The 17,506-nt window shown below is 58.3% G+C and overlaps 1 protein-coding gene across 1 annotated transcript; it reads left to right on the top strand.

Moving 5' to 3' along the window:
* Positions 1-12,783: 12,783 nt before the first annotated feature.
* Positions 12,784-14,618, top strand: JUNB (JunB proto-oncogene, AP-1 transcription factor subunit). Its single transcript, XM_007995426.3, has one exon. It carries the CDS (start codon positions 13,083-13,085, stop codon positions 14,124-14,126), a length of 1,044 nt encoding a protein of 347 aa, XP_007993617.1. The 5' UTR covers positions 12,784-13,082; the 3' UTR covers positions 14,127-14,618.
* Positions 14,619-17,506: the final 2,888 nt, after the last annotated feature.

Below are 17,506 nucleotides of genomic sequence, written 5' to 3'. Positions count from 1 at the left end.
TAAATGAAGGGATCCTCCCCGCATTATTGACCCTAGGAGTAGATAAGGGGACACGGGTATGGTTCTAGGTCGAGGAAAGGTCAGCTAGACACATATCCCGGCTGATGGACAGGCACCCTTGACCAGCCTGGATCCGTCTTCCACGATATTCCCCCCACGCCTTCCCCTCCCCAGATGAGCGCTCGGCATCCCCCAGCACCTCAGAACCCAGGATTTGGCTGAAGCTGCCGCGACGCCCGCGCCCACCAGGGGGCGCGGAGACCGCAGAACTAGGCCTAGGGGGAAGACTGTGCCCGCCGTGAGACCCCCGCTGGGGCGGTGGAGGGGGCTCAATGGAAAGTGATGGCAATTATAGTTAACAATAAAATTGCAGTCACCATGTATGGCGTGCTTACTGTATGCAGTCCCTGCGCTAAGCGATTTAAATACGTAGACTACTAGATGGCAAGTGCTGTTTTAAATCCTTGTTTTGCCGGCGAGAAAACAGAGGTTCCGAGTGGACCCGGTTTTGAGGGGAAGGGTGAAGCCCAGGCTCGCGCCCTATGACCCCAGGGTCCCTGGGCAACCCCTCCCCCATAGGCGGGAGGCGTAATGTGCACTAATTAGAGGTTATTAGCTGTACCCGGAGGGAGGGGCGGGCTCTGCATTGGGGGCGGGCCCAGATGGGAGGGGAGGGGCGCTGCTCCCATCCGCCCAGAAGATCCTGGCGCCAGCTACCTTGCCCCGGAGCAGGGTGGGCAAAGTGACAGCTGCTCCCCGCGCGCATCGCACGAACGCAGTCACTCACCCCCAGACACCCCATTACAGCCTACTCATGCGCAGCTGTACGCACCCGGGGGCCTCGGATGCTCGTCCACGTCCCCACAACCTCCTCCCGCGTGGTTTTCCAGACTCCAGCCCCTGGGAGCGGGTGGAGAGGATAGTGGGGGATGGGGACAAGGGCCGGCAGCGCTGGCTTCCGGACTGGGCTGTCTTCCGGCGGTCGTGGGAACAGCTGCTGTTGGCTCCCCCACCTCGCATTCACCAGAGGCGAGGGTGCTGCCAATACTGGGAAACAGGGCCACCCCGTTCCCAGGTAGCAGTTGGAGGTGAGCCAGGAACCACAGCTGTTACAAGCATGGGTGACTGGACATGCTGAGATCATCACATTAGGATGGGGGTCGCAGGGATTTTGATGTTCAGGAGAAATCTGGAAATCCAAATATTTAGGGAAATTGACTTAAATTGTCCTAATGTTGGCGTGATGTTGTGGGCGTCCCAGATGTTCCGGGAGCCAGGAGTCCCCAGACTTAAGGAAAAGTCTGGGTGTGCTCAATTTGGGGGAGGAGCACAACCCTCCATTTTGGGGCGGCAGGGAGTCCCACATTTGGGGAAAAGCAGTGAGCTTCTATGTCAGCAGGGAAGAGAGCAGCAGTCTCTGTTTTGAAACACAGGGACCCTGCTGTGCGGAGATCCAGGCACCTTTAGTTTAGCAAGAGAGGCTGAAAACCTTCCACATTTTGGAAGAAGGATCCAAACCCGTTTTAGGTAAAGAGAGCCCCCAACGTTTTAGGGGATGGTCTGAAGGCCGCCATTTGTAGGGACACAGAACCCTGGTGTGCAGGTCTGGGCCAGCAGCCCCCAGCTGGATTGGGAAGCCCACCCCCTCCTACCGGTTTCCAGGAACAGCTGGGCCCAGCCTGGGTTGTACTGCTGGGAAGTGGCTGACTCAACCCCTCCCTGTGGCCACAGCTGGACCCCGGCCTGCCCCCTCTAGCCTTCACATCTGGGCAGGGACCCAGTCTTCATCAGGGCTGAGAAGGGGACCCTCAGTCCCACAACTGGAGAACAGTGCCCCTCTGGCACTCCCCTGGCTGACCACAGCCACTGGGTGGACTCCATGCATCATTACCATGGAGGACTCTGGCAGGACCCCTACAGCCCAGATATTGACATCCTGCCAGGAACTCCTAGCTAGTCCCCCCTCCCTGTGTCTGTCTGCGCCTGAGTCCATGTGAAATGTGCTGGGTTTTTTGTTTGTTTGTTTGTTGTTTTGGAGAGAAAGGGTTTTGCTATGTTGCCCAGGATGGTCTCGACCTCCTGACTTCAAATAATCCCTCTGCCTCTGCCTCCTAAAGTGTTGGGATTTCAGGTGTGAGCTACCGCGCCTGGCCAGATGTGCTAGTCTTTGTAGGTGTGAGATGGAGGACCTGTGACTGTGTGTACACGGGCATGTGTCCTGCATCCATTGTGTCATAAGGCCTTGGAGTTTGTGCAACAGGCTGTGCCTGATTTGATGTGGAGGGGCGGGGATTTGCTTTCAGGGACTGGGGGAGGGGAAATTTGTAACATCCTTGTCTGTAACATCCAGGTTGGGGCCCGGCTTGTTGGCTCACAGCAGTAATCCCAGCACTTTGGGAGGCCAAGGCAGGCAGATCACTTGAGATCAGGAGTTCAAAACCAGCTTGGCCAACATAGTGCCAGGCGTGGTGGTGAGTGCCTGTAATCCCAGCTACTCGGGAGGCTGAGGCAAGAGAATCGCTTGAACCTGGGAGGTGGAGGTTGCAGTTAGCTGAGATCGCGCCATTACACTGTAGCCTGGGTGACAAAGCAAGTCTCCGTCTCAAAAACAACAACAACCAGAAAAACCCATCCAGATTTTAGGGGGACTAGGGAACCTCTAGTGTATGCCCCTGTGTATCTCTGTATGGTCCAGGCAGAGTTTGGGTAGGGCTCTCTCATTCCAATTGCATCTTCATGTGTTGTGTGTCTGTGTCTACTATATACGTCTATATGGGACCTCACTTTGGGTTTTTATCTGTGTCAGTCTTTGTGTGAGAAGTGAGGTCATGAAAATAAGACAAAGTAAGACAATCAGTGCCTCAATATAGCTTTACCTTGTGTGTCTGTGACCATGTCCTACTTTTGTCTTTGTAGTCTGAGATAGTGTGACCCTGTCATGAGTGTCCTTGGTTTGTCCATGTCCACTTGACATTCTGAGTGTCCCTGTACGTGGCCTTGTCTATGTGACTGTATCCCATTTGGTGCCCCCTACTTGTGATAACAGGGGTCACGTGATGGCATGACCACCCTATGTGTGTATATGTATCTCTGTACCACCACAATCACCATGGAAGAGGTGTGGCTGTGTGACAAACCAAGCCCTGGTGTCCAAGACTGTGTCCCTCCCTGTTCCTGTTTTTCTTTGTTTTTGAGACAGGGTCTCCTCTGTTGCCCAGGCTGGAGTGCAGTGGCACAATCATGGCTCAGTGCAGAGTTGAATTCCTGGCCTCAAGTGATCCTCTTACCTCAACCCCCACATACTTGGGACTATAGACACGACTATAGGCATGCACCACCATGCCCAGTTAATTAAGAAAAAATCTTTTTGTGGAGACAGGGGTCTTGCTATGTTGCCCAGGCTGTTCTTGAACTCCTGGCCTCAAGCAATCCTCTGGCCTTGGCCTTCCAAAATGCTGAGATTACAGGCCTGAGCCACTGCGTCCGTCCTACTTTGCTGGATGGGGTTGCTTTATCAGGATATATCTGCCACCTGCCTGTGTATGAATATGGCTCTGTTTGCGTCCCTATCACAAACACTATGTGACTGACGTGCCTGCGTGATTGTCTGCGTCTCCATCCACGTGTGTCCGTGTTCGCTGTGAGGCTGGCTGGACTAGAGAGGGTTGGTGCCAAGATGTGGCAGGTGTATCCTGCGTCCGTGTGACACTGTGGGTCGGGGAGTTTGTTTGTGACCTTGTGTGTAGGGGGCGGGAAGTGGGAGTCAAAGTCACAAAGGACAGCAGGCTGCGCGGACGCAGTGATGTGCGCAGGGGGCCTCCCGCCCGCGCCGTTCTCCTCCGGGAGGGCGCCCTCCCCGCGTTGCGGGGGCGCGTGCGTCGTGCGTGACGTGAGACACGACGGGGGTCGCTGCGTGCGTGGAACCCGACGCGGTCGTGCGTGCGAGCACGGGGAGGGGGGAGGGCGGGAGCTCTGCACCGGCTGCGTGCGCGCGTGCGTGGGCGGTGGCGTGGGCTGGGCGATCGGAGGCGCGCGGGGCAGGACCAGCCCCGCCCCGGCAGGGACTGTGGGGCGCCGGTGAAACTCGGGAGGGGGCCGCCGTTAACCCCTTCCTGCCCGATCCGAAACTTCTGGCCCCTCGACCAAGGGCGCGGGGGCTTCCCCAGCGCCCGACGGGAGGGCAGTCCCTGTTGGGGGAGGGACCCTTCCCATGGAGCTGAGACCCCCCCCAGTTGCCATGGGAACCAGAGCTTCCCGCGCAGCCAGGCGCGTGTTTCCTCTCCCCGCCCAGCCATCCTGCTTTTCCTCCAGCTGCCTAGTCTACCAACAATTCGCTTCCCGCTCGTGATCCCGGGAGAAGGGGGCTGGGGTCAGCGTGGCCTGGGCGTGCGTGACTCAGGCCAGCCCGGGGGTCCCCTGGCCGCAGCTGGCCTCGCTCCGGCTTCTCCGCCCCCGTGACTCACCCCTCCCGGCTTTCCCCGTGTGTGACTCAGGCCCCTGGGGAGGGGGCTGCGGAGTCTGGGACCCCTCCAGACAGTGGGGCCAAGAACCAAGTTGTGGGGACTTCACTCTCCGCGGGGAAGGCCTCCCCCACCAGCGAGCATCCAAGTGACAGCTACTCCCCTTAGCAGGCCAGAGGCGCTCCCCCCTCACCCCGCCTCTGAATTGGTAGACCCCCCACCCCCACCCCTGCAAACCTCCGGGAACCCAGCCCCCAACCCCTCCTCCCAGCCCACAGGAAGTTTTGGCAGAGCCCGTCGCGGCGATGAAACGGTTAAAGCCGTTTTCTTATTCATTTCATCCAGGGGCCCATTTTGACTCAGAGCAAGAGGCGCCCCCCTCGAGCCTGGCCTCCTGGGGGCCTGGGTGCATACTCTACCCCACATGTACCATTTTAGAAAGGGGAGGAAGGCGCTTGGTGAGCTGGCTGGGGGTCTTGGGTAGCATATAGAGCTGGGTTCAAATCCTGTCTCTGCTCTCATTGCTGCCTGGACCTCAGTTTCCCCATCTGAAAATGAGGGATCATTATGTCCAGCTTATTGGGTTGTTGTGGGGATTAGGTGAATAATAGATGGGACACTCTGCATCCAGGGTTGGGGACGGGAGCCAGGAGAGGGCTCCTCCTGTTTCTCAGGTCAGGGTGCCCAGCAGAAGCGAGTCCTTGCCGGGCAGGCCATGCCCCACCCAGGCACTCTAAGGCCATGGGGTTCATCTTGTCCACCCCCTGCCCGAGGCAGGCACCCAGGAAGTGAGAGGCGGGGCAGGAATGAGGCACAACCTGTTGGGCCCGTCACCTCCCCGCCCCCCACCCTCATTCCAGTGCCCTGACAGGGCCCCCCCACGCTGCAGCCCCACCCCCGCCGCTCTGGACGCCTGGGTCCTGACCCGCGGGTGGCCCGAGGGAGGGGACGTCGGATGGAGACTGTGTCTCGGGAACATCCTGTGGACTGCTGGCTGGACAGACAGAGGAGGGTCAGCCCCTCCCGGGGCAGGGCAGACATCGACTGGGGGCAGAGTAAACATGGCCCAGGGTTACCAGACAGGGGGCGGGTGGGGGGCTGTAGGAATGTACACAGACACAGTCACCCCAAGAGAGCCAGTCCAGACACACAAACCCCTGTCACCTTGGCCACAGAGAGACTGCCAGCCAGGGACACACAGACAGGGTCAGACATACAGCTGGGCAAGATGATCCAGCAATGACTGTCACACACGGACACAGTGACAGACGAGACCCTCAAGCAAGAGATGCACACCGTCAAACACGTGAACGCATCCACAGGTCAAAAATATGCAGGCAGGCCATGTGTGGTGGGGATAAATCAATCCAGCACATAAGCGTGATTGACACACACAGAGACTGACATTCAGGTGAGAGGCACACAGCAAGGCAGACACAATGGTGTGTGACACACATGGAAACAAACACGACAGGCTAGAAACACAGGGGCAAGACAGACACAGAGTGAAGTATATGTGAGACAAGCAGGCAACATGTGCATGCTGATAGGAGAGACAATCACCTTTGGCAGCAGCACCCTGAGAGCCACACGAGAGAAGAATACAGACACAGGCATGCACTGTCAGATTCTGACACGCAAGAGAAGGCCACACACACACACACACACACACACACACACACACCCCAGATCCCCAACTCAGAAGACAGAGACAAGACAAGAGAGACAAACAAACCTAGGGACAGAGAAGATGTGTTCATAGTATGGCAGAGAGTCCCTGGCACCCTGGCCCACTACTGTTGCACACACATCAGAGATGCTCCTAGGGACACCAAGCCGAAGCCTTAGAGGTACACACCATCTCACCAGGAACATACATATGTGGAACCTGGCAACAGATTGGGCAGATTTGGGCAGACAGACTGATACATTCACAGACATGGTCTGGCCAGACAGTCACACCCAGTGCAGAGAGGCACAGACAGGCCACAGTGGGACATTCATAAACACATCGGCACAGAGAGACCCTGACAAAACCTGCTTGCACACACACATGTGCACACATACACATGGAGATCAGTAACAGACAAGATACAGATCAGCCATGGAACACACACATGGAAACAAGCCACAGACCTCACACACAGAGACCACACACGCACCAACCAAACACAAACCAACCACAGACCTCTTTTTCACACATACACACACACACACACATTACAGATCGTATACACACATACCAGCCATAGATGTCTTTTTCACAGACACACACACACACACCAGTTACAGGTCATATACACACATATATACAGACCAGCCACAGACCTCTTTTACACACACATACACACACACTACAGATTGTGTACACACATACAGATCAGCCACAGACCACACACACACACACACACACACACGGACACAGGTTAGCTATAGGAACTCTGAAGCAATCTACATTTACATACATCTAGGCTATGTGCAACCTATCCCATAGAGTTCACACGCACACAGAGCAGAACAGAACTCTACACAGATAGGTCCCACATAGACCTTTGCATCCAGGGCTGGGCACAGAAGCGGGCAGAGGGCTCCTCCTGTCTCTCAGGCCTGGGTGTCAGGGTTGGACCAGCACACACTCTCACACGCATCCTATAGGCCAGCCACATGCTTGCCCCCTGGACCTTGCCAAGGTTCTGTGGGGGCACTGGACACCCCAGTCTGTCTCTGCCCCACAGAGATCCTGGCACTTCCTCTCTCCAAACATCACCCCCACTTCCCTCCCTCTTTGCTTTTGCCACTTCCCCTAGGAGGCCTAGCTCAGCAGCCTCTGCTTCTGCTGGGGTGGGGGCCTGCTATAAAGAGGTCACCCAGGGTCTTGGTGATGCCCAGGTCCCCCAAGGCTTCACCAGCAGTGGCAGGATGGAAGCAGCTTCCTAGGAAACTCCCCTCATGCCCCACCATGTCAGCCTGGGAGAAAGAGAGAGACTCTCCTTCCTGCTTCCAAGAAAATCCAGCAGCTTCCTCTCCAGGAGAGGGGTTGAGGGACCCCCCAAACCACAGAGGTGGGAGAGGGAGGCTGCTGGTAGGCCAGGAGTTCCTCAGGGAGGGCTCCTGCTGGGCCTCAGATCCACACCCAGGGGCAGGGACACGGGAGGGAGACTGGGTGCTGTGTGCTGCGACTTGTGGGTTCTCGCCCTGGCCTGCCCACTGGCTGACTCACAGGCAGCCCCCGGCCCAGTTTCCTAGTGAGGGCCCCACCGGTCAGTGGGGCCAGCAGGGAGGGGGGTCACCAGGCTATTTATAAGAAGGAGAAGTCCCTTGTGCCAAGACCAAAAGCCCCGAAGACACTTGTGGGTGGGGGTGGGTGAACTTCCTCCTTATCCTGTGCCCTAGGCCCCAGGCCCTGGGGCATTGGGGAAGCCTGTGCACGGGCTTCTTAGCCAGGTGCTGGTCTGGAGCCCAGGGCCTGGGCAGTACCCAGCTGCCAGTCTGGGCGCTCAGGCCAGGCGGGGGAGGGGGCTGTCCTCCCACCCTCCTCATGGGGCCGGCCTGGCGCCAGTGGGGCGGCTTGAGGGGGTGGTGCCCAGGCCACAAGGGTGACACTGGCAGAGGCCTGGAACCGGCTGTACCAGCTTGGCTGGGCTCCCGCCCTCCCTGTCTGGTCCAATCTCCACCCCCTGCTCAAACACCCATGCAGACTGCTTGGAGGGACCCTACTCCCACATGCTGGCCTGTCCACAGAGACCCGTGCCCCTCTCTCTGTGCCCGACCACATTTCTCCCCCAATAAAAGGAGACCCTCAGTGGGGTGCAGTGGCTCACACCTGTAATCTCAGCACTTTGGGAGGCCCAGGTGGGAGGATCCCTTGGGGCCAGGAGTTCCAGACCAGCCTAGGCAACAGAATGAGACCCTGTCTCGATAAAATATATTAAAAAAAAAAACCTTAGCCAGGTGTGTTGTGCTTGTAGTCCCAGTTACTCTGGAGGCTGAGGCAGGAGGATTGCTTTTGCCCAGGAGTTCAAGGCTGCAGTGAGTTATGATTATGTAGCTGAACTCTACCCTGAGCAACAGAGTGAGATGGTCTTGCTTTGTTGCCCAGGCTGGAGTCCAGTGTCAAGATCATGGCTCATGTGATCCTCCTGCCTCAGCCTTCAGAGTAGCTAGGACTACAGGCACACCCCACTGACCCAGCTAATTTTTACATTTTTTTGTAGAGATGGGGGTCTTGCTGTGTTCCCTAGGCTGCTCTTAAAAATTTCTGGGCTAAGGCTGGGCGAGGTGGATCATGCCTGTAATTCCAGCACTTTGGGAGGCTGAGGCGGGCAGATAACTTCAGGTCAGGAGTTTGAGACCGGCTTGGCCAACATGGTGAAACTCCATCTCTACTAAAAATACAAAAAATTAGCTGGGCGTGGTGGCATGTGCCTGTAATCCCAGCTACTCTACTCGGGAGGCTGAGGCGGAAGAATCGCTTGAACCTGGGAGGTGGAGGTTGCAGTGAGCTGATATTGTGCCACTGCACTCCACCCTGGGCGACAGAGCGATATTCCGTCTCAAAAAAACAAAAGAAAACAAACAAACAAACAAAAACTCGTGGGCTCAAGTGATCCTCCAGCCTCGGCCTCCCAAAGTGCTGAGATTATAGACATGAGCCACCGCACTTGGCCAAAGTGATGTTCTCTTTAAAAAAAAAAACAAAAAAAGGGCCGGGCGTGGTGGCTCACGCCTATAATCTTAGCACTTTGGGAGGCTCAGGCCGGCAGATCACAAGATCAGGAGTTGGAGACCAGCCTGACCAATATGGTGAAACCCCCTCTGTACTAAAGATACAAAAATTAGCTGGGCATGGTGACATGCGCCTGTAATCCCGGCTACTCAGGAGGCTGAGGCAGGAGAATCGCTTGAACCCAGGAGGCGGAGGTTGCAGTGAGCCAAGATCATGCCATTGCACTCCAGCCTGGGTGACAGAGCAAGACTCTATCTCAAAAAACAAACAAAACACCAAAAAAAAGAGACCTTTCATGAGATGGCCTGCAGCTGGTACTGCATACATGCTTCTCTGGTTGTCATTATCCACAATATAGTGGCTAATGCTCTGAAGCTAGACAGCTTGGATTGTATTTCAACTCTAGTGCTTATAGCTGTTGGACACCAGACAAGTTCCTTAATCTCCTGTGCTTCAGTTTCTCATCTGTTAAATGGGGATACAAATAACATGCATTTTGCTGGATTGTTGGAAGCAGTCGATGACTTATTTTATGTTAACCACTTAGAAGGGTGCCTAGCCCACAGTAAGAGCCTTATAAGTATTGGCTATTAAAATAATAATTATTATTTTCAGCCTGTCTGTCTTAAGTGTCTCTGAGTCTTACTGTCTGTCTGCATGACGCTAACCTTGAACCCATTTGTCTCTCTGGGCATCTCTCCCTGCCATGACCCCCTGCCCCCATACACCCACTCTTCCTTGCCCTCCTCCTGGGATGGACTCTCTCTAGGATGGCCTCACCTCTCTCTAGAACTCCCCTCTGGCATGGCCAGCCTCAGCCCTGGCCAGGGCTGAATTACCGTGGCCTCCTGTCTTGTGGAACCTGCAGGTTAGCTTCCCAAGGTGCTGCCCTCTGGCCTGCCCTGCCCAACCCCCCAACGCTGCCCACTGTGCCCCCACAGGCCCAGCCAGATGTCAGCTGCAGTTATTAGCCTGGGCGGGAGACACAGGCCTGGCAGCGTGCCTGCCAGACTCACAGGCCTCCGGAATCTCCCTTGAGCCTAGGGCGGGGGAGGGGAGCCATTCAAGCAAGGGGAAGAAGGGAGGGGGCATTTAGGGGTCACAGGGACCCTCCAAGGACGGGACGCCCCCAGCTTCTGCTGGGACCTTCCTCCAGCAAGGCCACTGCACTGCTGGACTTCCCCCTGCCCCCACATAGCTCAGTTTCTTTTTCGCCTCTTTCGTTTTCCTTCTCTTGCCCACACTTGGTGAGATCTAGGCTGCCCCAGAAAGGCTGTTTAACCCCTATCCCTTAGCCTCTTTCTACCCTAAAGAAGAGACAGGCTCTCTTCATCCTCCAGAAGCCAGAGGCCTGGGAAGCTGAGAGAGAGAGAGACTAGGCTTCTCACCTCTTGGTCTAGTGGGTTCACACACAAACTGCTCGAAGTCCCACCTTAAGTCTAACTGGAAGCCTCACCATCTGCACCTCGCCGCAGCCCTTCCCGGGGAAGGGGCTGTGGGTTCCCTCATATTATCCCCTTAGATTTTCAGGTCTTCTCTGACTGGGGGAGGGAAGCCCTTAGATGAAGGAGCCACTCTAGGGAAGGAGGGGGGACTCCCTCTAGGTATTCTGGATGATGGATGGATGGGACCCGCAGACTCAAACGAGAGTGGAGCCCCTGACCCACATGAGTGAGTGCGGGGTGTTGGGGAAGGAGCCCCAGACCTCCTGGCAGAAGGGAAGGGCACCCCACCCGAGGGAGGAGGCAGCCGCCGTTCCAGCCCGCCCAGGCGCCGGGGGCGCCTCGAGGCATCGGCCCGCCCTCTCCGCGCCCCGTCGGGCCGGGGGCGAAGTCCGACCCAGGCCCGCGGGCAGGCGGGGACCTGCCGGGCTGGGTTGGGCCAGGCCGGGCCTGGCAGGACGCAGCCCCAGAGCGGCGGGGCGGGGCGGGGCTGGGCCAGGCGGCCGTGGGGGCCCCGGGGGCGGCGGTCGGGGCTGGTCGGGACTAGCAGTCCGGGGGCCCAGGCGCGCCCTGGGTCCTGGCAGATACTCGGGCTCCCCACTTCTGGCGCTGGGCCCCAGGACAGCGCTGGTCCCACCTCTTCCTGTGCCCTAATATGGGCGGCGGGGAGACACTCCGGGGGCCGCCCCGCCCTCAGTCCTGCCTGCGGACTCCCGCCTGTTGCCATGGCGACCAGGCCCCGCTCCTCGACTGCGTCCCCCGCCGTCGGGCCAATGGAACAGTCCCATGTTGCCTGCCTCCGCGGTCCCCTGCAGGCGCCGCGGGCGGAACCATTGCTTGAGGGGAGAGGATGGTGGCTGGAGGCTTCCGCGGCTGGGCAGGCTCCACGCACCCGGGCCTCCGCGGGGGCTCGCACGCCCAGGTTCCTCTTCCGAGGCGCAGGATGCGGCGGGACCCAGGGCGGGGCGCACGGTCCCGTAGGATCCAAGTGACGGAGACAGGGCCGGGCTCCTTCCCCCGGGGCTGTTGCCACACTTCCTGCCTCGGCGCTCTTTCCCCAGCCTGTTTCTAAGGAAGGGAGTGGGGTTGGGCGACCGCGCCCCAGCCGTCGGGCTGGGTCCAGGCTCCAGGAGCCGACACGGTGTCGGGCAAAGCCCAGGGTCAATAGGGGAGGGTTTTAGGATGGGGGACAGAGAATACAGATGCCTAGGAGGTTACCCACGATGGGGAGCACCAGTCGTGGAAGATCCAGCAGTCCTGGTGCGCAGGACCCTCAAAGCCCCCTCCTCGCATGTCAACTGAGTATCCTCTTATTGTCTTCTCTGCTCCAAAGATGTGTCCGGACCCTTCTGACTCTCTCCTTCATCCGGGCTTCGCAGATGACCCCAGTGGTCACCAGTTTCTGGCAGACTTGTCTCCATCTTCTACCCTGCATATTTTACCTGCCTCAGTGTACCGCAGGACGCTTACTCGCTTTCTGCATACCTAGATTTCCCCTAATTCCTCCTTCCCAATTACGGGAGAGCCCTCAGACCCTCCCATGGGCTCCTGGACCCTACTCATTTCTTGCAATTTAATGGGTCGTGCAGCTCCGCCCACTCACCCCTTTTGATCTCTCCCCTCCTCCATCCTGTGAAAATTCCAGTCCCGCATCCTTCTATGCCTGGGACCCCCAGTCAATTCCTGGGTCAGGTGTCTCCTTACCCCTCCCGATTTACCGTGCTTAACCCTCATTCCTGCTTTTTGGGGTCTCCCAATGAATTGTCCTACCCCTCTCGTATTCTGGGTACCTCAGGGGTTTCTTGGCACACCCTGAGATCCTCACCCTACTTGCTGCGTACCAGGTCCTGGTATTTGTCCCAGTGGACTTCAATGAAATCATCCTCCTCCCTGAAACCCCTCACTCATGTGCCTGGGCCCCCAGGCCTCCTTCCATGCGTACCCCGGGGTCCTTTGAGCCCCTCCCCCTGCAGGCCCGCCGAGCCACCCGGCCCGTGGCCGCTGTTTACAAGGACACGCGCTTCCTGACAGTGACGCGAGCCGCCTCCTCCCCTTCCCCACGCTCGAAGAGGGGGGCGCGGGGGCCCGGCTTCGGCGACGGCCAATCGGAGCGCACTTCCGTGGCTGACTAGCGCGGTATAAAGGCGTGTGGCTCAGGCTGAGCGGCTGGGACCTTGAGAGCGGCCAGGCCAGCTTCGGAGCCAGCAGGGAGCTGGGAGCTGGGAGAAACGACGCCAGGAAAGCTATCGCGCCGGAGAGGGCGACGGGGGCTCGGGAAGCCTGACAGATCTTTTGCGCACAGCTGCCGGCTGGCTGCTCCCCGCCCGCGCCAGCCCCCGAGAACGCGCGACCAGGCACCCAGTCCGGCCACCGCAGCGGAGAGCGCGCCGCTCGCTGCAGCGAGGCCCGGGGCGGCCCCGCAGGGACCCTCCCCAGACCGCCTGGGCCGCCCGGATGTGCACTAAAATGGAACAGCCCTTCTACCACGACGACTCATACACAGCTACGGGATACGGCCGGGCCCCTGGTGGCCTCTCTCTACACGACTACAAACTCCTGAAACCGAGCCTGGCGGTCAACCTGGCCGACCCCTACCGGAGTCTCAAAGCGCCTGGGGCTCGGGGACCCGGCCCAGAGGGCGGCGGTGGCGGCAGCTACTTTTCTGGTCAGGGCTCGGACACCGGCGCGTCTCTCAAGCTCGCTTCTTCGGAGCTGGAACGCCTGATCGTCCCCAACAGCAACGGCGTGATCACGACGACGCCTACACCCCCGGGACAGTACTTTTACCCCCGCGGGGGTGGCAGCGGTGGAGGTGCGGGGGGCGCAGGGGGCGGCGTCACCGAGGAGCAGGAGGGCTTCGCCGACGGCTTTGTCAAAGCCCTGGACGATCTGCATAAGATGAACCACGTGACACCCCCCAACGTGTCCCTGGGCGCTAGCGGGGGGCCCCCGGCTGGGCCCGGGGGCGTCTACGCCGGCCCGGAGCCACCTCCCGTTTACACCAACCTCAGCAGCTACTCCCCAGCCTCTGCGTCCTCGGGAGGCGCCGGGGCTGCCGTCGGGACCGGGAGCTCATACCCGACGGCCACCATCAGCTACCTCCCACACGCACCACCCTTCGCCGGTGGCCACCCGGCGCAGCTGGGCTTGGGCCGCAGCGCCTCCACCTTCAAGGAGGAACCGCAGACCGTGCCGGAGGCGCGCAGCCGGGACGCCACGCCGCCGGTGTCCCCCATCAACATGGAAGACCAAGAGCGCATCAAAGTGGAGCGCAAGCGGCTGCGGAACCGGCTGGCGGCCACCAAGTGCCGGAAGCGGAAGCTGGAGCGCATCGCGCGCCTGGAGGACAAGGTGAAGACGCTCAAGGCCGAGAACGCGGGGCTGTCGAGTACCGCCGGCCTCCTCCGGGAGCAGGTGGCCCAGCTCAAACAGAAGGTCATGACCCACGTCAGCAACGGCTGTCAGCTGCTGCTTGGGGTCAAGGGACACGCCTTCTGAACGCCCCCTGTCCCCTTACGGACACCCCCTCGCTTGGACGGCTGGGCGCACGTCTCCCACTGGGGCCCAGGGAGCAGGCGGTGGGCACCCACCCTGGGACCTGGGGGCGCCGCAAACCACACTGAACTCCCGCCCTGCGCCCAGTCCTTCCACCTCGACGTTTACAAGCCCCCCCTTCCACATTTTTTTGTATGTTTTTTTTCTGCTGGAAACAGACTCGATTCATATTGAATATAATATATTTGTGTATTTAACAGGGAGGGGAGGAGGGGGCGATCGCGGCGGAGCTGGCCCCGCCGCCCGGTACTCAAGCCCGCGGGGACATTGGGAAGGGGACCCCCGCCCCCTGCCCTCCCCTCTCTGCAACGTACTGTGGAAAAGAAACACGCACTTAGTCTCTAAAGAGTTTATTTTAAGACGTGTTTGTGTTTGTGTGTGTGTTTGTTCTTTTTATTGAATCTATTTAAGTAAAAAAAAAAAATTTGTTCTTTATTAATTTCTGTTGTCTTTTTTTCCAAGCTGGGAGGGCGGAGGGAAAAAAAAGCACTGGTGTGCCCCCAGCTCAGTGCTGTTGGTGGCTCGGTCCTGTGTGTGTCCCCCTCGTCGGCTCTGCGCAGGCATCTTGTGGTCCCAACCCGGGAGTCCCACCCTTCCCGCGTCCCCAGATCTCCAGGGTTGGATGGTTGGGGCGCGGGACGCAGTCCAGGGACCCAGTAGCTGAAGGCAGGGCGCTGGGGGCGAGACGCGGAGCGCGCAGGCGCGGCCCTGCCCAGCAGTGCGCGCCGGGGCTTTCCCCGCTGACGCAGCGGAAGCGCTGCCCATACAAGGACCGATTCTGCCCAGTGACGCGACCGCGGTCTCTGGGCAGATTCCGGGAATCCCCTCCCCCGCTCTGCCGGGCAGGGCCGCAGCGCCGGGAAGGGGGCCGGGATTTTCCCGGGCAGGCGGCTGCCCGGGCACGGAAAGCCCCAGGCCTGGGTCCAGAGGGCCCGTGGTGGGCGGGCAGCGCTCCTGGGCCCCGGGAGCCACCTCTGTGCTACCTTCAAGACACTGGCGCCTGGGCCCCGCCGCGCCCACGCCCCCTCCGTCTGACCTGACCGGGGCAGAGGGTTCTGCTGCTTCGGCGGCTTTGCCGACGCCGTCCCCTCTACCCCCACCCCCGCCAGGAAGGGCGGCGCCCGCCTGCCAGCTTCCCCTCCCGGGTGCCAGGCCAGGAGCGGGGCGACTGCCAGGTCTAGTCCTGCCGGGGCGGCTGCTCGGGCCGCTGGGCGCCGCCACCGCCCTCGCGCTGGGCTCCCTCCCGCGCAGCTGGGACACTTGGGGGTGGGGGTGCCGGTGCGGGTGCTGCTGGCACGCCTGGAGGGAGTCTGGCCGGCTTCGGGGCTGTAAGCCCCCAGAGCAGTGGAGAAAAACAGGTAGAGAAACTAGACAGGCAGTAGGGTGAGTGGAACAGACACTTCATCAATTCATTTGTGCAATACCTAGAACAACTAGACCCTGGAGACACAGCCTGGACCCCTCCAGACAAGACAATAAATAAACAAGCAAGCATGGTTCTTCAGAGGTGGTGGTAAGTGCTAGTAAGAGGGAAAAAAAAAAACCACACACACACACACACACACACACAGGTCAAGGTGGCAGTGATGGGGCAGAGAGGAAAGTTGCTTTGTAAAATGGAGTGGGAACATGGACCTTTAACGGGGCGACTTTTTCTTTTTTATGTTTTAGAGACCGGTCTTGCCCTGTTGCCCAGGTTGGAGTGCAGTGTTGCAATCATAGCTAACTGCAGCCTAGACCTTCTGTGCTCAAGCAGTTCCTCTCACTTCAGCTTCCCGACTAGCTAGAACTACAGGCACACACCACTATGGCTGGCTAATTTTGTTTACTTTTGTAGAGATGGGGTCTGCTCTGTTGCCCTGGCTGGTCTGGAACTCCTGGGTCAAGCAGTCCTCCCGCCTTGGCCTTTCAAAGCACTGGGATTCCAGGCATGAGCCACCGGGCTTGTCTCTCAGTGACTTTTTCTTTTTTCTTTTTTTTTTTTTTTTTGAGACAGATTCTTGCTCTGTCACCCAGACTGGAGTGCAGTGGTGTGCTCTTGGCTCACTGCAACCTCAGCCTTTTGGGTTCAAGCGATTCTCCTACCTTAGCCTCCCAAGTAGCTGGGATTATAGGTGCCTGCCACCATGCCCGGCTAATTTTGTATCTTTAGTAGAGACGGGGTTTCGGCACGTTTGCCAGGCTGCTCTTGAACTCTTGACATGAGGTCATCTGCCAGCCTCGGCCTCCAAAGTGCTAGGATTACAGGTGTGAGCCATCGTGCGTGGCTGCGACTTTTCAACAGATTTGAAGAAGTGGGGTCCTGAGAAAATCCTGGGTAACAACAGCATCAGAGGTAACAGGTGTTTTTTTTTTTTTTTTTTTTTTTTTTTTGTTGTTGTTGTTTTTTTTGAGGCGGAGTCTCGCTCTGTCGCCCAGGCTGGAGTGCAGTGGCCGGATCTCAGCTCACTGCAAGCTCCGCCTCCTGGGTTCACGCCATTCTCCTGTCTCAGCCTCCCGAGTAGCTGGGACTACAGGCGCTCGCCACCGCGCCCGGCTAGTTTTTTGTATTTTTTTTTAGTAGAGACGGGGTTTCACCGGGTTAGTCAGGATCGTCTCGATCTCCTGACCTTGTGATCCACCCGTCTCGGCCTCCCAAAGTGCTGGGATTACAGGCTTGAGCCACCGCGCCCGGCCTTTTGTTTGTTTTTTGAGATGGAGTCTCCCTCTGTCACCCAGGCTGGAGTGCAGTGGCTCGATCTCAGTTTACTGCAACCTCCACCCACAGGATTCAAGCGATTCTTCTGCCTCAGCCTCCCAAGTAGCTGGGTCTACAGGCGTGCATCATCATGCCAGGCTAATTTTTATTTTTATATTTTTAGTAGAGAGGGTTTAATCATGTTGGCCAGGCTGGTCTCAAACCCCTGACCTCAGGTGATCCGCCTGCCTTGGTCTCCCAAAGTGCTGGGATTACCAGTGTGAGCCACCCCGCTCAGCTGAGAGCAGCTCTTAAATGGCAAAATTTCTGTAGCCAGGTGAGCCTGTGAAAGAACAGCAGGAAGCCAGCGTGTCTGTAATTTGAGTGAACCACAACAGGGCAGATATTTAGGGAGACTGAGCAGGGGCCTTGGGGAGGAGTGTAGATTAAATTCCAAGGGCGATGAGTGACCCTTAGAGGGTATTAGGTGGGTACCAGCATTAATAGTGGATCCATGGATTAAATGAGCATATTAGCCCTGTTCTGTAGGAGGAAATTGGGGCATAGAGTAGCAAAACTACTTGCCTGAACGCACACAATATTCAACTGCACCCCTGGGAACCCTGCCTTGCTGCTAATACCTGCC

This window comes from Chlorocebus sabaeus, chromosome 6, assembly GCF_047675955.1.
Source record: "Chlorocebus sabaeus isolate Y175 chromosome 6, mChlSab1.0.hap1, whole genome shotgun sequence".
In the NCBI taxonomy this organism is placed as follows: domain Eukaryota; kingdom Metazoa; phylum Chordata; class Mammalia; order Primates; family Cercopithecidae; genus Chlorocebus; species Chlorocebus sabaeus.
The sequence above is the reverse complement of the archived record's forward strand: the minus strand, read 5'-3'. Positions and strand labels throughout refer to the sequence as shown.